The 22,668-nt window shown below is 37.9% G+C and overlaps 1 protein-coding gene across 2 annotated transcripts in view; it reads right to left on the bottom strand.

The window, feature by feature from the left end:
* STIM2 (stromal interaction molecule 2) overlaps window positions 1-22,173 on the bottom strand; it is a 133,532-nt gene extending 111,359 nt beyond the window's left edge. For both annotated transcript variants that reach the window (XM_063107641.1, XM_063107642.1), the window contains exon 1: window positions 21,768-22,173. In XM_063107641.1, the coding sequence (XP_062963711.1) occupies window positions 21,768-22,173 (406 nt within the window). The remainder of the gene's footprint in view (window positions 1-21,767) is intronic.
* Window positions 22,174-22,668: the final 495 nt, after the last annotated feature.

Genomic DNA, 22,668 nt, shown 5'->3' with positions numbered 1-22,668 from the left:
TTCTGGTTGTAGGAATTATAAAGGAAATTAACAAAATGCTTTGTATGGTTATTAGGGAAAACAAGAACAGAGACTGATCCTACAGGTCACCAAAAGAAGTCCTGAGAAAAATACAAAAACTGAAACAATAGTAGCCAGCCATGCAAAAAGCTGAAGAGGAACGATGAAAACATAGGACATCTTAAGTGCCACGGCTCAGAAACAGGGAAAGAGTATGGCATATTCTAGAAGCAGAAAGAAAGTCAAGTGGACAAAAAAGGCAAAAAAAAGATGAAGCTGGAGAGGTAGACAAGAGCCAGATCATGCAGGTATTTGCAGGCCAGGGTAAAAAGTTTCTATTTTATCATAATTACAGAGAGAAGCCACTAAAAGGAGGAAGGAAATTGTATTTTTACAGGCTTCTGACAGACTAGACTATAGAAAGTAAAAAATGATACAAGAAGTTTGGAAGGTAACTACAGGAATCCCAGGAAGAGGTAATGGTAGCCTGTACTAGAGTAATGGCTATGCAAACAGAGAAAAGTAGAGAAACTTAAAATATATGTGGTGGTTAGAACCTATCATATTCACTGACAGAAGGTCAGGATGTATGCAATTAGGACCCAGAACAATTAAGTAGCTCTTAGGATTCTGGCTAAATCATTATTTACAAAGCTAAAACTTAAAGTGTGTTTCTAATAATAAAGAAATAATTAAGTATATTATGAAATATCCATCAGATGGAACATTACTAATGTCTGTGGAAGGTCTGCTTGTCTACAATCTATGAGGTAATGGACAGGATACTTGACTATTTAGGCCTCCAGTTTCCTCAAATAACTACTACAAATAATACCTACTGATCTCATAGAGTGTTGGGATGATTAAATGTGAATCTATAAAAAAACACTTAACACAGGGACTGTACTCAATAAATTAAGGCACCAAGAATAAAAAAAGTTATTCAATAAATGTTTTGTGGATTCAAAAACAGGCAGATAAAAGAAATGATGGAGCAGCCCAGGTCATTATCCTTCTCCAAACGATGCACTCTTTACCACAGGTGACCAAAAAAGATTTTTAAAAAATGTGAGAACCATTAAGACTGAAATAAACTAAGGAGAACTATGGAATTCTCTTTAGAGACTTTTTGGTACAAATTACACAACAATACAAGGTCTAGAAGGCTTGGTATCATAACAATCAAGTAGATTAACTTGAACAATAGGTAATTTCTAAGTCGCAAAAATAACTAGAAAGCTTACTAGCCTACTTACAGGCTGATGAGTCAACCTGAATGCAATGCAAAGAGAGAACATGCCTAAAAATTTAGTTGGGGTCGGGGGTGAGGGGGTCAGGCAGCAAAAAGTTATCAAAAAGAAGCCAAAAGCTAGATGGGGAATACAAGTGAGTACCAGGAGAAGAGAACAGAATCCAGAACCTGGAAGAAAAGCCCTAAGAGACATATACCAAAAACCAGGATTAGTCAAGAGTCTGAGAGACAAACACAGACCAAAAGCAGGTATCATAATCTCCAAGGTAGGTGTAAGAAACTGTCTCACCCCCAGGGCCCAGGCAAAGATCCCCTGCTCCTAGGGCAGAGGTAGAAGTGAAAGCCTACTACTTTAGCAGAGAAACAAGAAATGCTCTTGATCCAGGATCCCACACCAAACTTCAGCAGAATGGGGAACACTACACTGGGGGAAGCAGAGGAAACTCTCTGTCCCAAGTCCTACCTACGACACAAGGAAGAGTTTGGCTGCCACTGTGGAGGAGGATAGGAAGGCTGAGAAAGCCTTACTCCCAAGACTCAGGCTTGCAAGCCTTATCTAAGACTGACAAGGAAAACCAAAAACACCTCCAACCCCCATCACAAACCTAGCACACACACAGAAAACTCTGTAGTGAAGGATGCTGGTGATAGCTGCCAATGAAGCAGTACCTGTCTGTACTGCTATAACAAAGTACCTGAGATTGAGTAACTTATAAAGAATAGAAATTTATTTCCTCACAGTTTTGGAGACTGGGAAGTCCAAGATTAAGACACTGGCATCTGGCAAGGGCCTATTTGCTGCATTATCACATGCGGAAGGGCAGAGAGAGAGAGACAAAAGGGGGCCAGACTTGCCCTTTTATAACAGCATTAATCCCACCAATGAGGGCAAAGCCCTCACGACCCAATCACCTCTTAAACATCCCACCTCTTAATACTGCTACAATTGAATTCAATTTCAATATGAGTTTTAGAGGGGACAAATATTCAAACCATAGCAAGGAACGCTACTCAGGCCATATGAAGCACAAAATAACAGCAACCCATCACTAGAGAAAGTTAAGATCTGTGGTGCACCAAAAGTGATGACAGTAAAAACAGAGCCATACCCCATTCAACTACTGACAGAATTGACTCGGCCAATTAGTGTGACATCAGAGGCATAGCCATTTCTGAACACAGGTAATATTTACCTCAGTCTCAACTGTTCTATCATTCAATCAAAACTATGAGACACAAGAAAAACAGCAAGGAAAAAAAACCAAACCATTGTCAAGAGATAAAGCAAATGACCTAACTGAACACAGAGACAACCTACACGTTGAAACTATCAGACAGGGATGCTAAAATAACAATGATGAATACATTAAAAGATCTAGAGAAAAAGATTAACATGTTAAAAGATCTGGACAATATGCTGAACAGAGAATTTCAACAGAGACGTGGAAATTGTAAGAGAGTCAAATGGTAATACTAAAATTAAAAAATACAGTATCAGATAGAGAATTCCTTTGACAGAATTATCTATGAACTTAAGGTAAGTCAATAGAAATCATCCAAACTGAAGCAAACAAAAAGAAGTTTTACTCACAGCAACATGGATAAAGTCAGAGAAAATTATGTTATGTGAAACAAGACAGGTACAGAAAGAGAAATACTGCATGTCCTCACTCATAAGAGGGAGTTGAAAAAAATAAACAAAAAAGAAAGAAAAACACAACAATCACAATTCCTTGAACTTTCAAAAGGAGCGAATGGGGGAACAGCTGAGTACATGGAGCAGGAGCCAGCAAAAGCCGCAGCTATGTCCTTCGGATGGAGTTGCTTGGAGGCAGCAGGGGAGAAGAGGGTCTTGGTGGCCCCCAGGCCAGTAAGACCACTGGTAGGGTTCCCATGGACCCACGTAGGAGCGAGGAGCCACAACAACTGAAAAAATGGAACCATTCAGAGGCCGATGAGTCATCGCAAGGGACTGGTGCATGGTTTGTCCCATGGGAAGTGTTTGCAGCACAGGCTGTGGGAGAGATGAGCCCATTGGGGGAACACTGGGGCATAGCAAGGACAGCTGATCTGCACCCCAGTCAGCACTGGGCCACTCAGAGAAGACTGGTCAGGAATATAGAATTGCATGGGGTGCAGTTTGATGACAAGACTCAGGCCCAGATCAGAGTTACTACACAACCTAGGTGCACTGAGTCTCTAGAGAGCCAGAAGTACCTACAAATTCAACCATTATAACCTGCACAAAAAGCCTTCCCTAGGGAAACAGCAGCAAAGCAGCAATTTAGCTAAACAACAGCTCAAGTACTGGTCCCAACAGGAAGTTCCCCCACTTTAGAAGTAAGCAAAGGACAAAAAAATTAGTTCCAGCTCAGGCACAACACCAGCACCTCAGGTCCACCTGGGGATGTGAGGAATGGAGCTGGGGACCGGAGCCCCCTCTCACAACCTGGCACACCACACCAACGCCTCAGGGCCCAAGGGATGGAGCCGGGAAACAGACCCCCCTCCCACAACCAGGCACACTGAGCCAGTGCCTCAGAGCCCAAGGGATGGAGCCGGGGACCAGACCCCCTCCCACAACAAGGCATACTGCCAGCACCTCGGGACCTGCCCAGGGACCTGAGGCATGGAGCAGAGAACAGATCCCCCTCCCACAACCAGGCACACCGCGCCAGCACCTCGGGGCCCATCCAGGGACCTGAGGCTTAGAGCCAGGGACCGGACCCCCCTCCCACAAGGCACACCACACCAGAGCCTCAGGGCCTGCCCAGGGACCCAAGGGATAGAGCAGGGGACCAGACCCCCCCAAAACCAGGCACACTGCCAGTACAAAGGAGCATGCCAAAAACAGCACCTCCATGTGGGTGGCCCACCACAGCTATCATAATAATCATGGCTGCCTTGAAAGCAGCTAGATGCCATAACCACTACACAGATGGTCCATCAGCCACTGGAGTGCACTGACACAAGCAGAGTCACCAGCAGAGATAAAGAAAAGAGGATGTCACTCTCCACAAAGCCTATTCCAGAGTGACAGAAGAAACATCTGCTCTATGGTAATATTAAGTGACCTGATCACACCTCTTAGCATTGGACAGATCATCTAGGCAACAAATCAACAGAGTAACCATTATTCTTTCAGAAGGACAGAAGAAATCTAGGGTAAGTAGAGGGGGAGAGGGAGGGGGGAGATTGGATAAGGGACATAAAGAATAATTGGTAACAATATATATGCTATTAATATTGATTTGATCAACATATCTCAACGTTGAACCCCAAAAATATGTATAATCAATTTTGATTCAATAAAATTTTTTTTTAAAAAAAGAGAGAATGGAACTGAGGCCACCAGAGGTGGGAAAGGGGAAGAGGGAGCAGGGTTAGGGAGGAACTGGTAAAGGGCCACAAAAAATGTTTACATTGTGTAATGATAAAATATAAATAAATAAGTAAATTTAAAAAGAATACTTTGTTTTTAAAAAAAATAGGGAAAAGACTTGAACAGACATTCACCAAAGAGGTAACCACATGAAAAAATGCTCAGCATCATTTGTCATTAAGATAATGCAAATTAAAACCATGATTAGTAATCACTACACACCTATTAGAAGGCCCAAAGTTCTTTGTAAAAGCTGAAAATATCAGGTGCTGTTGAGAATGTGAGGCAATCTGAACTCTCATACATTGCTTGCTGGTGGCAATGGAAAACAGTATGACCACTCTGGAAAAATAGTTCAGCGGTTTCTTATAAAGCTACACACACTCTCTTATCATATGACCCAGCAATCCCATTCATTGGTTCTTACTCTAGAGAAATAAAACATATTTACATAAAAACCTGTACGTGAATGTTTATACAAGCTCTATTCATAATTGCAAAACTTGGGAACAAGCCAAGTGTCCTTTCAAAGGGATGAGCTACTGATAAATGTAAGAACCTAGAAGAATCTTGCATGATGCTGAATGAAAGAAGACCCCCTCAAAAGATCACACACTGTTTGGTTCCATTTATGTGACATCCTGGAAAAGACAAAACTATGGTGATAGAGAACAGATCTGTGATTGTGGGGATGAGGGGTTGGGGGAGGATGTAACTACAAAGGGGCAGTGGGAGGGAGTTTTTGGGTGGTGATAAAACTGTTCCCTATTCTGATTGTGGTGGTGGTTACACCTATCTATACACCAATTAAAGCTCAGTACTCTATATCCAATAAAAAAAGCCAATTTTGCTGTTAAAAAACGAACCGGAGAAAGGCACCCTCTAGCCATGGGACAGTATCAAACAGTCTAACATATACTAAACTGGAGTCCCAAAGAGAGAAGAGAGAAAACATAGGACAAAATAAGTATATGGAACAGCCAAGGTTTTCCAAAATTAATGAAAGACAACAAACCACAGATTCGAGGAGGTCAAAAAGTACTCTTAAAATTGTGAAGTTATCGTTACCTTAAATCAAGCAAATCAAAGCAAAAGCTTTATACAAAAAATATAGCTTTAAATAATTAACTGTTGGAAAGCATGTACATAGCAGATACTGTACAAACATTTTCTATTATCTTGTGCTGGCCAATTAGCTCACTTAGGAGAGTGTAGTGTTGGTAACACCAAGAGCACAGGTTCGGATCCCCATACCAGCCAGCCACCAAAAAAACAATAATAATAATTTTCTATTATCTATAATAAGACAGCACACTATCTACCACCTCCCCATAAACATGAACTAGAGGAAATGGGCTAAAACAGAAAAGAGATGAAAAAAAACCTAAACTGTAAAGCATAACCCAATAATTAAGTAATAACTTAATAACTTAATAATTAAGTTCCCTTCCAAGAGCCACTAATGTAGATATTCAGACTCTATTACTTTGACAAAAAACTGTCACTTTTCAGCAAGTTCATTAAATAAAGGATTTATGAACATTATTTAATAAACTTGCTGAAAACTGACAGTTTATAATTCAGAGCCTTAGCTCATTACTATTCAATTTCCTCCTTCTCCCATTTCCCCCATCATTCCAGGCGAGTGCTCAATTTTCAGGAAATTCTGAGCCTGTAAACCAAGGCTGTAAATTTACCAATCCAAATCTGTCTCCAACGGATGAGTTTCCTTGGGGGGTGGGGGTGGGGATAAAAAATAATTATGGAACAACCACAATGGAAGATGGAGTTCAACTAGGGATGGAATGAATGATCTTCCAAATCAGAGTAACATTTTGGCTTTTAAGACCTATTCCAAGATCCCAGTGACATCAGTTGGGCTGAGAAGATGTTTATGTCTTTTCTAGTCTCGATTTCTTAAAGGCACTTTAAGAAATTTACTATGCTTTTACAGTATGACTTTGCCTGGTACAACAGCTTCCTCTACTGTTCAATCAGAATAATAAGGTGGTACTCCTGCTGCCTCGGGGGAGCTATGAATTCTTAGGTGTTAAGAATCTACGCAATGTTTAAGTTCTATCTCCCATAATGTAACATGATTCTAACTCTCATACAGTGCTATTCTGTTGCAGATACACTCTTAAGTTGAACATGGAATTGAATTTGGCAATGGCGTACTTCAACGCAATCCATCGCTTTGCAATCTCTTAGGAGCCCTGATTTTCTCTATTAATTGTTTGTCTCACAGCATCTTCCTGAAATGAATTTACTTTAAAGTTAAAGATGATTACAGTGCTGCTTCTGTAGTAGACAATTACATTGCTATAATCTTTGGCAGGGAGAAAAACAGCAGAGCATGAATTTTTCCAAGCTTTTGTTAAAAGGAGAACTGTCAGCTTAATCTAACATACTATAATAACAAAAAACAACTGCTATTAAAATGCAAGATTTTCTAAAAAGGAGTTGTTCAGGAGAATGGAGAAGGATGAAGAGAGAAAGCGAAGGAATCTGTTACGTATTTCTGACCTTCAAAAACACTTTTGTCAGTGAATGCTATAGACAAAATAAACCAAGCCTGAGACCTAAAATAGATAGATAGATAGATAGATAGATAGATAGACAGACAGACAGACAGACAGACAGACAGACAGATAGATAGATAGATAGATAAAGGATTTAGTTATTAGTTGTAAAAACAAATACTGTGTATGAATTTAGTAAATCCTCTGGGATAATTCCATTTTGTGAAAATTCTATTACCCATAAAATTCATTTATAGTTTATCATTTCCACTATTATGAGAATTTGTGTCAGGGTGACTGGAAAAAAGAGGGATCTAGATACTGACAAGAGTAACGCAGAAAAGAGCCAGACTTGTGACTTTTAAAATGCAATCTTGAGTTAAAGGAAATCTAAGCAAAGTCCACCTGGCCTTAAAAGTGTAGCCCTGTGTCTGAAAGCTGGTAGGGTGCAACTATCCAAAGACCCACCTAAGTGGTGGAAACAGAGCCAAGTCAGAATGTCCAAAATCCTTATGTCTCCAGATAAGGGCCCTACAGGAAGAATTCAAATTTTACCAATACCCTGTGAATTACTGAACATGTTTCAGCCATACTAGTGGGGACATTCGAAAACTTGTTGAATAAATTTACCCAAAGCTTTTTCCATTTTATTGATCCAAGTTAATCGACATGTCTGAGACCACTGTGGACCCCTAAGAGTTGTGAATCAACAATTCCAGGAAACAAGAAAAAAGGATATTTAACTTTTCAATGGACTAGATACTGATTCACATACTAATATGCTCCTTTAATGTACATACTATCTACTACAACCTAAAATGGGTTTTCGAGCATCTCATAAGCTACAGAAGGAAATTCTGAACCCTCCCTTGTAAAAAACAAAAGGATAACAAATGGAAATTAACTTTTTACATACTAATTCAGAACATGCAAATTATTCTTTACTCTAGTATTTTTTTCCAGCAAATATAAACATTAATAAGGGTTTTAAGGGGGCTGTAGACACTCATTCCAAAGCCTATTTTTCCCCACAAGATCTTAGTTTTTAAACTTCAAATTTCACCAGGTTAAGATTTTTCAGTAGCATCTCCATCATGATTAGGAAGGAATCATGGTATAAGCATACCATGTCTTGCTTTGTAATTTGTATTTAACTAAAAACAGCTGTTTATCTAGAACTCTTAAAGACTGACTGAATACAAAGACTTATTTTTTCATTCCTGAGCAGAGTGTATTCTCATGTTGTTACATTATAAATTAGAGCCCTAGACATCATAAAATTTTTTACTCCTTTATTAATCTAAAATATGAAGAAAAATATAGTCCTAATTATTAACAGTTTGATATTCAGGGCTTATGATGAATCTATCATGACTACCAGCCACCTGCCTGAAAACAAACTTTTAAAGATTCCAAAATGTAAAACTAAATTTTCAGTAGACTATAAAAGCTACCAGGTATTTTTATAAGCAAGTTTAAAGAAGTTATCACATATTATTCATACATAAACTTGACTAAATTCAGAGGACCAGCATATTTGCTTGTTTCTATAAAGTTCTAAAATAGGACTGGCCGGTTAGCCCAGCTGATTACAGCATGGTTTTATAACACCAAGGTCAGGAGTTTGGATCCCCACACCAGCCAGCCACCAAAGAAAAAATAAGATTCTAAAACTGATCCCACAAAAAAGTTATATAGCATATGGCAAAAACAACACAGGATTAGGAGTTACTAGTTCTGGGTTCTAATTCTAGGTCTAGAAAACTCGGTTAAAGTTGATACTGAGAATACATGTATATGCTTTGTATAAGACTCAAAAGATTTATCATTCTGACTCGTATAACTGATATTATAAATGAGTAAAAAGATTCATAAATAAAACCAATGTGCCACTCAGCTTTAATTAAAGGAATCTAGAAACTGGGATCAGTGGCAATCATAAAATGAGAAAGTTGCCAATTTGTTCTAAGATCACATACTATATATAGCAAAACTACAATTGTAGGACAAATAACCAGAGCATTAAAAGTGAAATCATGAGCAGAGACTTCATTAGTTTAATTTTCTACTATTTTCCAACACCTATAAAGTATCTAGCACACAGCAGGCATTCAAATATTTGTTTAATAAATATATTCCCCAACTAAATAGCACAATGTAACCTCACAGTCGATGCCTAAAACTTACTGACTTTACTATTCCTAATTTCACACTAACCAGCACCTTTTAAATGTCTTTTTAAACTCAGAGAGTACAAGTTGAATCAAATTCCAACCTATTTAATAATCACCTCATTTTAATCTCACTAAATCTTTCAAAAAGATGTGAAATTATCAAAGTATAGAAGATTTCACAACTTAAGCCAAATCAGTAATATATTAATCATAACTGCTCAGTTTATGTAAATGAAGAACTGAAAGTTGATCCTAAACATTCTACCACTAGAAGTTAGCAGTCACAAATAAAGATGTGCCACAGTTCTTCCTAAAAGTATAAATGCATAAAATTTTTCAAATGCCAATAAAGACATCTTAGATAAGAATAGATATCAATGATTAAATCATACTCTACTCTAGACTAATTACCCATACATTTTAAAGTGTTGGCCACACTGAGTCAAAGTAATATTTATAAGACATTGGCCACACTGAGTCAAAGTAATATTTATAAGACTTTAATCACTATACAAACGTAAAGTATCAACAACTACAATAAATTACAAAGACAAACCTTCAAGTCAAAAAGTATCATGAAGCTATGGTACAACTTTTAAAAGAAAGATGCTATAGAAAATGTAGTACATTCATTAAACGGAATATCATTAGGCCTTAAGAAGGAAATCCTGTCATATGCTATAACATACATGAAACTTGAGGACATTATGCTAAATGAAAAAAGCCAGCCACAATAAGTCATATACTATATGATTCCACTTACACAAAGTACCTAAAGTAGTCAAACTCATAGAAACAAAAGTAAAATTGGTTATTACCAGGGGCTGGGGGGAGCAGAAAGAGGGATAGGCAGTTGTTTGATGGGTATAATTTCAGTTTTGCAAGATGAAAAAGTTCTGCAGATGTCTCTCAACAATGTTAATATACTCAACACTACTGAACAGTACACTTAAAAATGATTAAGACAGAAAATTTTATGTTATGTATTTTTCACCATGAAAACAAAATATCATGCAGGCCAAATCAAATAAATAAATAAATCATATCACTTCACTCACTCCCCTCCTTAAAATGCTTATTACCCTCTGAATAAACCCAGACAAGGTAACAAGGTCTATGATGCTCCATACCATCTGGCCCCTCCCTCTTCTATAGCCAGATCTCAGGCTACTCTCTCCCTCCCTCAAAGCAGCTCAGGCAAAATGATATTCTTTCACTTCCACAAATAATTCAAATTGTTTCTTGCCTCAAGGTCTTTGTCCAAGCTATTAACGGTGTAGAACACTCTTTCCCAACTCTTCAGACTTGGCTCCTTACTATTCTTCAGATACCACCTTATATGTGACTTCTTCTGAAGCCTTCCCTATCCAGCCTACCTAAATTAGTAGTTATCCCCACATCATCCACATTATTTTCTGTTTTATATTTCTTTTGTTCCTTAACAGCATTTCTCACAACTTAAATATCATTTGTTTTTTTCTATCTGCCCAACTGAAATACAAGTTCCATGGGAAGAAGGACCTCATCAATCTCATTCATCATTATGTCCCCAATACTTAGTATATATCTGTAATATACATGTCTTTCAGAAATGTATTAATTTCATATTAAAAATAACTATAAGCCTATTAAATATATATAAATATACATACATATCTGAAAAAGTCTGTAAAAAAAATAAAATTTTGATGCTATAGTTATGTCTAGTTGTTGAGGCAGATGTATTTTCTACTTTTACTTTACTTTTCAGTATGTTCTAAATTTTCTATAACAAGCCTTTATACTCAGAAATTAAAGATTTTTTTTTTTGACCGGCCGCACCGCGCTCAGCCAGTGAGCATACCGGCCATCCATATATAGGATCTGAACCCGCGACTGGAGCGCTACCGCGCTCCCAGCGCCGCACTCTCCCGAGTGCGCCACGGGGTTGGCCCAGAAATTAAAGATTTTTAAGCCTGACAATTCAACTGCACAATACTTTAAATCTTTATGTCATATAAAATAATAAGGTACAAAATGACTTAAGCTAATGGCACAACTAAATTTCTGAAATATTATAGTACTTTTCAATCTCACTGTCTATACTTAGCTTTGTGTTTCTACAAAGTTTTAACTAATTCAGACCATTAACAGTCTGGTTATTTAGATCACAGAAGTGCCTCAAGCTATGCCTTCATACCTTTTTAAATGCAACACAAAACATCTTAAAAATACTTCATAAATCACAGCACATATCTACAACTATCCTCCTACTTCTGTATCTATAGATAAAAAGAAAAACAATAAGTCAACAACAACTGAATAGCTACACATGCCCGGATCTGTTCTAAGTACTTTGCATGGATTAACTCATGTATTCTTCAAACCCCATTTTAGCAATAAGGAAATTTAGGCAGTAATAAGTTAAGTCATCTAGCCAAAATCACAAAACTACTCTCAGACTGGGATTCAAATCCAGGAAATCTTGCTCTAGTCTAAAAGCTGCTCGCTTAATCATACCATACAAAAGTGGAAACAGATTTAGGCTAAAAGTTCAAGAAATAAGATGTTATGCTTCTTAAAAACTACATTTCATCTTTAAGGAATATTCACAAAAACAAAGCACAAATACAAATTACTCATTTATTGTGTATGATTTTTAAAAACCACACTTAAATACATAACTTGTATTAGTGGGCCTCAGAAATTATATTTTATAGGAGTTTTTTAAGATCCCAGAATACTTAATAGCAAAATTTTGTTATTTACCAAAGATAAATGAAGAAGGAACTCATAATGCCCTAGACAATAAAGATCTAGGATTTAACATTAATTGCAATCCTTAATTCTGCTACTTCTCCAGCCCCACTTCCTGATTCAACTCCAATCACACCCTATGCTTTAACATAAATATCCTTGGCACTGCAGGATTTTTAAGGTACACACTATGTGAAAGCAGTCCTAAATCTCCATTGTATGTAGACTTATTATGGGGATGATGATAACCTCACAAGGATTCTCTAAGGATTAAATGAGACAAAACATACAAAATGTCTGGCAAAAATCTGAATCCCACATGCAAATATTGGTGTTGGTGCACTGCAAGCATGCTCACCATTCATTCTGTCATCCTGGGTATGTGGTAATTCACAATCACATCCAGCATTCTAAAATGCCAATGTCTACATGTCTTTCCCCATTCAGCTTCCTCCTTTCACACCTTTGGGTTTTTCCACTATGCCCTTCCCTATGTGACAAACTCATACATTCTCGGCACATACCTCTACTGTTGAGAAGACAAATAAAAAACTCTTTACTAATAATCCACTTCTCCACATCAAACTTAGGAACTCTATCTTTGTAATTCAGTAAAATACAGCACAAACCTTTATGCCCTTAAACCCTTGTCACATTGTATCACCACCCTTTAAGTGAGTACACCTTCCAGTAAACTATAGGGCAGGGTCAATATCTTATTGCTCTTGAAATCCCAAACATCTAACTGGTATCAGGCACACAGAAGACTTTGTTTGCTTACTTTTTTGTTTGCTTTTTTTTTTTTTTTGGTTAGGATTTTTTTTAATTAAAACATATTGATCATACATATTTATGGGGCACAGAGTTATAATTCAAAACATGTATACAATGTGTGACAATCAAATTAGGGTATCACAAAATTTTATCATTTCTGTTTGCTTTTTAACGAAAAAGAAAAGTAATACAAAAGAATGAATAAAAAATAACATTTATTTATATTCACCTTGTTCCAAAGAAGGGGAAAGGGAGATTTATTTTTAACGTTGCAAATGTGTAACAAAAAAATCTTCCAAAAATTATTCATATATATATTATTTATAACTTTACTGACATATAGTTGACAATTAAAAAGTATATATATCTAAGGTGTACAACTTGATGATTTGATATATGTATACTTTGTGAAATATTCACAACAATCAAGCTAAGTAACAAAACCATCACCTCACATCCTTAGTTTCTTTGGGGGGGGTGGGGGGGTTTTTTTCGGTGTGGTAAAAACACTTGGTCTACCCTATTAGCAAATTTCAAGTACACAATACTATACAATACTATTAACTATAGTCACATTGTTGTACATTAGATATCCAGAACTTATTTATCTTGCATACTAGAACTTTGTGCCTCTTCACCAACATCTCCTTATATGCTCCACTCCCCAGCTCCTGGTAACCACCATTCTTCTGTTTCTATAAGTTTGTCATTTTTGGATTCTACATACAAGCGGTATGATGTAGTATTTGTCCTTTTGAGTCTGGGTCATTTCACTTAGCATAATGTCCTACAGGTTCATCTGCTGTTGTGAATGGCAGGATTTCCTTCCTTCTTAAGGTTGAATAATATTCCTCTGTGTGTGTGTGTATGCACGTATGTGTGTATCACGGTTTATCCATTCTTCCACTGAGAGACATTTAGGTTGTTTCCATAACTTGGCTATTGTGAATAATGCTGATTAGAACAAAGGAGTGCAGATACCTCTACTAAATGTTTTTAGTAAATGCAGCAATGCTACTAGATAAACTACCAGAATAGTCCCCTTTTAAAAAAACTAAATATGTATATATTTTTTTAGATTATGCAATCCACTGCCAGGCAATTTTCAGGTTTATATTGTTCCTGCCTGGTTAAAAAAAAAAGGTAAATTTCAGCATCTTTATATCCCCAGCTCCTCACATTATGGCTAGCACAAAACGGTCACTAAATAATGTTTAAACCATACGCACGCATACACACATTCACCAAAGACTGACTTTCTCTCTTTAACCCTACAGAGTTCTTTTTAGAACCCACTATGACAGACCAAAAATCAAACACCAAATGCACATTAGAGGATATATTTAAAAAGGCAAATTCAAAAATAGTAAATGGTACCTATACCTACAGTTGGACAAAGATTTAAAGTCATTTTTGCTTGTTTGTTTTAATTTGGTACAAAGAAAGAAAAAGCCAGGATTAACACAGTCTGGACATGTGTGGCAAAGTAGAAGAGCTAAAGATGACAACAGTTCAAGACACTGGAGAAACAGGGAAAATTACATATGTGTCATTAATGGAAAAGCTAGAGGTTTATTGCTGGAGAACTGGAATAAAGAAGGAGGAGGATTAAGAATATTTAGTTATTCAACATTAGATATTTTTAAAAAGGAAAGAAAAACAGTAGTGGAAAAAAACATGAGAACAAAAACATGGCTCTTTGAAATGTACAGTGTGATAAGTAGCAGATAAAAATTTCAAAGGTTTTTAAAAACCTTTTTTACTTATTAAGAATCATTTAAGAAACAAATATAAATCACTTTTGTTACTCTAGGGCTTTTGATGAAGTTATTTAGTATTTTGTAATCACATAAATAAGATATTCATTTAAAGTACTTTTAAAAATTAAAAAACCAGCACTTAATTCAGTAAAATAGTTTTTGAAGTGTTTCAGTTCCATACAACGGCAAGTTTAGGAAAATAAAAGAGAGAGGTAGAAAAAGAAAATAAAAAAGACTAGAGAAAAAAAGAGAAAATTACGCAGAGGCCAAGATCCATAAGCACACATAAAGACAAATTCATATGAAAGAAACACTTGGACAGATACAGGCACTTGGGTTCTGCGATGAATGTCATCCCAAGTAAACTGTTCTTGCCAGGCTCTGTGGTTCACTGTACCTGTGCGGGAGGGGGTGCAGGGGGGCAGGGAGGTACCACTATCTTTAACAAAACATGGAATAGCCACTATTAAACATTCCAGAATTGCTCTGTCTTAATCCTAAAGTTGTTTCACTTAAACAGTATGGCTGACAAAGCCTAGCAGGAAGGAAATTACTCTCAGGGCTGTTGCCATGATGATGTGCAGTATTACCTTGAGGGCCAAATGAAATAAAGCCAAAAGTCAAATCAGTCATTGGCTTGGGGTTCCCTACCCCCAATTTAGAATTTTCCTAGTAATGAAATTCTCTGAGGAGGAAATGTTCAGCTACACTAGAGGAACAGAAGCCTGAGAACAGAGAATTTAGGAGAGAACCACTCTTAAAATTAGCAATAATGAAACCAGTCAAAGAAAGCAGTTACTGAAGGTAGAATTAGAAAGTATGAAGACTGAATTATATAAAGATCTAAATAGATGAGGAGAACAAACCATTTAGACATGGCTTTAGAAATCACCAGCTATAGATCAAACTTGAAATTCACACAGTAATTAAATTCAAAAGTCAACTTTGAAACAAATGATGTGCCAGTTTCCCAGACACTACTATTCACAGATCCGGAGATTGGAGGAGAGTTCAACTCTGACATTCTAACAGTTCAACCTGGAAACATACTTCGTTAAGAAATAAACACAAATTTTTTAATATAGAATACAAAAAGCTTTATATAAGCATCTTACAGCAAATATATTGCCTTGGCTATCAAAAGTCTTCTGGATTATTTGTCAATTAGCAAATATATTTGCAACTGTTTTTGTTAATTTTGTAAATCATGTAAACCCAATCATATACAAAAATAACTAAATTTTATATTAATAAATTGGCACATTCAAAAATTAAGAAGATACTCTATGACAGTGTGTTTCTTTTTGGATTTTTCAAGGGCATGTACCAATTTAAATTATTCTACAAACTCTACGTGTTTAACATTACTGTAATTTTCTATTTCTTAGACTTCCTATAAATAATAGTTGAATTCCTTCCTAACTTAAGAATAAAACAAATTTTATAAAACTTCCTCTAAACATTTTCATACCCACAGCATAATTTAAACCTTCAAGACCTCTCCTTCCATATAGTTTCTAACTGGCCTCCTTACGTCTACTACCTCTTCACTTTCATCTACCCAGAATCAGCTTCCTCAAACGCAGAGGTCGTGTTACTCCCATGTTCAAAAACCACAGTGCCTCCCAACGCCTAAAGACAAGATAATAGATTCAGAACTCCAAGGGTCTATGAACAAAACACTACAGAAGTTCAAAATGCTTTTGTTACCTTTAAAGTAGATTTGCATTCTCCATAACACGAACAAGTTTAGTATTTTTTAAATGTTTTAAATGACCACTGGTTAAATATTTAATGTTTGTTTCCCACATAACCTAGCAAAATGAACATGCCAAGAAAATGTACCATATTTTTCCTACAGTTCCCCTACTCCCCAATACATGGCTGAGTACCCCAGTCTCAGATGTGCTGACATTTTGACACATAGTGAATACACTAGGGAATACTGAAGGAAAGGACAGTTTGGCCCCAACAATCTCCTTGCATTTCCCATCACTCTAATACACCCTATGCTTAACTCAAAAGAAAACTATTAATTTACTCCTTATTCTTGCATATTCCTCCTAGAAAGATTTTTTGCTCATCTTCACATGAAGTCCTATCTATACATCGAGGTCCAGCTCCCAACCTATTCTCCTCCAAGTAATATTTGCTAACAGCCTCTTCCTTTCCCCAAAATTTTGCAGCCCACTGTGGTGCTAATCACAGTCTCATATTATGTTCGGTTGTGTGTATAAGGATGCATACCACACACCAGTTAAGAACTGAAACTTTGGAATCAAAGAAATGCAGGTCAATGTCTAACTCTAGGTGTGATCTTCGGCAAGTTACCTAAGATCATCCTGCATCAGTTTCCTCATCTCTTATACTAGATGTGATGTTGAGCAAGTTATGTAAGATCAGCCTGCATCAGTTTCCTCATCTCTTATATGAAGATAAAAGCAGTTATCTAGCAGGGTTAGTCTCAGAATCAAAAGCAGTGATGTATATAAAGCACTTAGCACTATACTTGTACTGACATCTAGTAACACTTTAATAAATATACCTATTATTACCTAACACCTACCAGTCTGAGTTCCCAACAGGCAGACCTATGTCTTAAGTCTTTTTTGTGTTCTTTCCCATTCCTAGTATGTGGTAGTCTGCATTTTCTTAAAAATTGCTTGGTTGATGAAACCTAATCAACCAGAAGTAATCTCATAGGTAGATCTTAACAAGCTAAGGTTCAAACACTAGTGAAAGTCAAAACTGGCTTGCTAATCCAGCTATTAGCTATTAACTTTAACATTAACCAGTTTATACTTTAACTACCATATACATAAATACAGATCTCCAGGCATCATTTTAAAGTGTCCACACCATATTATCAATGATTATGACAATACCCAAAGTGCCTGATATAGTTATGCAAAAGAAAAGTCTAACTTAATCTAAAAACATTAGTATGTATCCAGCCACAAAGCAAGCCTTTCATTAATTAAAGAATTCCTGTGTCAGATCATCCTTTTGCAGAAAATAAAACTAAATCTTAAACCCACTTTTTCAACTGGCCCTGTGAGTTATTCCTGTGCCATAAGACTCCCAGCAGGGACCAGTCAGTTCTGCCATGGCATTTTTAAGAGTACCAAGGGATGCAATGTTTCCAGATTCATAAGACTACTGCTAATTCTTAAATGTTCAAAATAAACTACATCAAATAGATACAAGCAGACTTTAATCTTGTGCTTAGCAAAAGCAATACGACTAACAGGAATGGCCAAAGACTAGTGAAGATGAGGACTGGTAATGATAACTATGGGGAAGGAAAAAGAGGATACAGCAGAAGACCATCAAAGAAGGCTTTAGAAAATCATAAATTCATAAATTCAGAAAGGGCATCTTCACAAAAGAACAAAGGTTTCTAGTACTATGTGAACTATGCTGTGAGTTTAACGTCACAATGTACACATTAACACATGTAAATTCATTGTAAGATGTTAAGCAACATATGTACACCACACTCATGCCAAGCACTAATAAAAATAAATAAATAAATAAGGTGACCACATTTACTAGATAAATGTTAGAATGCAAAGTGCAGGATAATTAAAAGTTCAGCTTGAAATTTTTCCAATGACAATCATACTAACTTGAGACATTTTCTATCTAAATTAATGAATGCTCCACAACATAGATGTGTTTCACACTACTGGGTAAGGTCACCCTTCTAAATGGTATTATACTTTGAACTTAGAATATTTTAGATTTTCACTGAGATAGTAATACTTCTAAAAGACATGTTTTAAAATACACATTTTATATTTCTAATAACATACCAAATTAATAAAAGTAAAAATGCTTTTTAAAATTCTGAAACAATTAATTACATATATGAAAAAAAAAATTGTTTCAATTATTCTGCCTATTTTCCCACAATAAAGAACTGTGGTAAAGAGTCATTGCCTTTGCATAAACTATTTCTCAGGAACCATATCTGGATAGATCAGTCACTTTCCACTGGGATCAATTCATTGATTCTAAATCTGTTAGGCAAAAAAGAAAAAACAAAAGTAATGTTTTGAATCCTTAAATTGCTTTTAATTTCAATCACTTTCAAAGTAAGAACCCTAAAATATATACATATATAATGCAAAACCCTTACTGTGTAACATTATAAATACTGACCCACCTTATCAAAAACATCTGCACACTGAATTCTGAAAAATATAAAAAAGGAAAACATAAACCTATATTCATTATGACAATGGGTCTGTTTAGTTTGATCATTTGTCATAGCCCCTCTCTTTATAGGAACACTTTGCTTGCTTAAAACTAAGCAAAGGATAGGTGACTTAAAGACAATTTATTCTTAAAACACACTAAACCCCTAAAATCCTTGAGAGGCAAATTTCAGTGGAAAAAAAAATGTTTTCCAGATTTTATTAGTAAGCAGCAAACTCTTATGAAGTTTCTAAAGGTAAGCATTAAAAATACCAATCTGTGTTGCCAGGGGTAGGAAAGGGGGAGAGGGTAGGGGAAAGGGGAGGAATTGGTAAAAGGCCACAAAAATCGATTACATTGTATAATGATGAATAAAAAATTTTTAAAAGACAAGCCAAAACAAAATAGATAGATAGATAGATAGATAGATAGATAGATAGATAGATAGATAGATAGATAGATAGATAGATAGATAGACAGACAGACAGACAGACAGACAGATAGATAAAAATACCAATCCGGTAAGGGAAAGAGAAAAATGATTTTGGCTGTCATTTCACAAAGCTTTTAAGACAACTTTAATCAGGAGGCATACAGACAATTTTTCTCTCAGAACTCATTCAAGAATTTTCAATTTTCAAAATTCACGTTTTAGTTCTCTTTAAACTTATATTCTCCATTTTTATCCATTAACTCTGCCTAGAATATGACACCACAGTATTTTGTAAGTTCAGTCAATGGTTCTACTTCTAGAAGTGTACAATAGCACTAATAAATTATGTTCCGGGCTTAGCACAACATTTACAAATGGAACCATAAAAGAAAGCACTATTCATACAATCTTAAGAATGGAAATTTTCAGCACGTTCTAACTTCATCATGGATTTTCAATTTACCTCCTCCAAGATACCAGCATTTACATAAATTTATTGAAATGACTGCAATTTAACTTGTATGTTGTGTAGTTTTATTATTTTAAACTTTAAATGGAAATGTTTAGCTTGTTAAAAATCAATAGTCTAACAAAAGGAAAGAATAAGAACATTAGAAATAATTTCAGGGTTAACATTATCTTAGCAAAACTTATTTTAAAGCACTACATCTTAAACTCATTTTTTGTAATACATCAGACTTTTTCCCCCAGACATTTTCCCCAATAAGAATCACCTTCTTTCCCACAATGCCATAAACAATTACAGAGAAATTTAAGTCTTAAAAGGAAGAATTATAAACAGCTGATTAAAATAAAATTTCATCTGCAGCAATATTCTTGATATGACCTACATACCATAAAATATATTTGTTAGCAGTAAGTAGATACTAAATTTTCTGAATCCCTTGCCTTTCCATCAATTACATTTTAATAAAGCATTAGCCACTTACTTACTAATCAAACTTTTCTGATCGAGAAACCAACCACAATCCTATAGCTTCTAGAAGTCCCAATTATTTCTGCTCCCTCCCTTCCTGCATGACGTATTACGCCTTCAAATTACTGTACAGCCTTATTTAGTTACTATCCTGATAATGACTATTCTTCACTACATTGTTATTTGCCAAATTTTTATTTGGAGAATAAAAACTATTCAAGCATAAAACTATCCAACCTATCCTCTCATTCAAACTATACTATGCTTTTAATACCGACTATTCTGTGATTTTATCCCAATCACCCAGTGATAGGTTTGTTTCAAGTTCCACTAAATAGGGCTTTATATGTTTCAGGGTAAAGTTAAACATGCAGATCATTGTGTTCTACACCCTTCAACTTCCAAAGCACTTGACAAAGTTTACCAACATCCTTCTTCTGTCTAGAAGAGTAAATATCGTGTCACAGAACCCAGACAATAGTTGCTTTGCTCTAAATAATAAAGCTCCTGAGCACTTCTCAGAGCAGCTGTTAGTAACTTCCAGACGCTTGTTGGACTTTGATTAAATTAATGATGGGTCATCTTGTTCCACTTTTTTTTCCTTTTTAATCTTGCAATTAATGTAGAAAACCTACAGATGCACTTTAAAAATAAATAAATGAAGTACTTAAAAAAAAAAAAGTATTACTATGACTCCAATACTTTTCCCAAAGGAATCACTTCAGTATCCTTACATTACTTAAAATCACAACAGATCAGTTGTGCATGACAGTGGAAGGCTTTGAAAGAACACAATTTTCTCCTTAACCTTACCAAACATGTTTTCAAGCTTTCCATATTTGCGAGAACGTTCTAAATTTTTAAAAGGTGCTGGTGCGGTCTATCAGAACTGCTCTGCTCAAATACAAGCCCCGAATATCCTGCACTTACTAAATCTTGGGTATATTTCTGGTTACCTGCTGAGCTTTTCTGCACCCTTCGTCACCCAGTGATGCTCCCATCAGCAAATAATTTAAAACGGCCTCCTTCTACACCTCAAAACATACACATTAGACTTAGACGTTCCTGCATACTACTACGGAACCACTAATACCACTAGATATTATGGCTCTTAAAAAATCCTTTTTAGCAGCCTCTCAGCGGGGCTTTGATCCGGTGAGACTCGCTGCCAGCTGCCTTTGCAAAAGCAGCACCAGAAGCAGAATCAATACCGCATTGCTGCTGCTGCTGACTTTTTCTAGCAGCCTCAAAAAAACAAACAAACAAAAAAACCCCAGTACCCTGCAGACCCTGCTGGCTCTTCTGCAGCATGAAAGAGAAACCACCGCATTGCTCGGCTTGGAAGATCGGGGAGCCCAGCTGAAGGGCGGGGAAGCGAGTGCAGTCGAGAGGATCGGACGAGGGCGGGGTGTCGGGGTGAGAAGAGGCGTCCAGAGTGTAGGGGACCGCGACGAAGCAGCTGCCAGGGCGCCGGCATCCGGGCGCCGGGCTCGGCATCGCCGACTGACCGGGGCCGTCGAATCGCCGGCGCCTCGGGGAATTGGGGGGTCCGGCTGCGGCCGGCCGAGCCCCTCCCGGCGCCCCCCCGGACCCTCACCTGTCATGAGCGCTGGACTGTCGCCCACCGCCGCGGCGGGAGAGGAAGCGGCAGCCGCGGCAGAGCCCGTCGCCCGCCGCCCGCGGAGGTGCCTCGACACCAGCTCGCATCCGTCCGCCGCTCCAGCCGCCAGCAGCCCGAGCAGCAGCAGCGCAGCCCAGCGCCGCCGCCGCAGCCAGCCCCAGGCCGGGCCGGGATTCGCAGCGGGATAAGGGCGCGGAGGAAGAACGGGGTAAAAGCGCAGCGGCGCCCCGGCCGCCGGCCACTCGCCCTCTCCGCGAGGCGCCGCCGCCGCTGGCGACTCCCCGGGCTGCCCCCGCCGCCTCAGACGCGGGCTGCCGCCGGGCTCCAGCCCGATCCCTCCGGCACCGGCGGCCTCCGGAGCACGGCTCCCGGCTGCGTTCATTGGTTCCGGTTATTTAAAAAAAAAAAAAAAAAGGTGGGGGGCATTAAGGTACAGCGTCTTCGGGCCGTGCACGACACTCGCACTGCTGCCGCGGCGAGACCGGGATCCGCTGCTCTGGCGCCGCCAACACCAGCCACAGCGTCCGCGCCGCCGCCGCGGCGCATCCCCCCGCCCCCTCCGGCCCGCGCTGGCCGTAGTACCACGCTCGGCCGCGACGCCTCCTCGCCTCACACATTCGCTCGTATGCACCAATCCCCCGCCCGCCTCAGCCCCTCCACGGCGCAAGCGCGGCGCTGTTGCACTGCGCATGCGCGGCGCCCTGGCCCCGCCCCCGGACCGTTCCCGGTCCGACGGGAGTGCCGGAGGTGGTTTCTAACGCTCAAGCGAGCCGCCAGGATAGGGGGTGGGGAAGAGGGAGGGCTTGCCTCCCTCCCCCACCTATGCCCCCAGTGCGATTGGGCGTGGGGTAGCAGCAAGTGGGCTGGGAGAAAAGTA

Source organism: Cynocephalus volans, chromosome 9, assembly GCF_027409185.1.
Source record: "Cynocephalus volans isolate mCynVol1 chromosome 9, mCynVol1.pri, whole genome shotgun sequence".
Lineage (NCBI taxonomy): Eukaryota > Metazoa > Chordata > Mammalia > Dermoptera > Cynocephalidae > Cynocephalus > Cynocephalus volans.
This window is presented reverse-complemented; position numbering and strand designations above follow the sequence as displayed.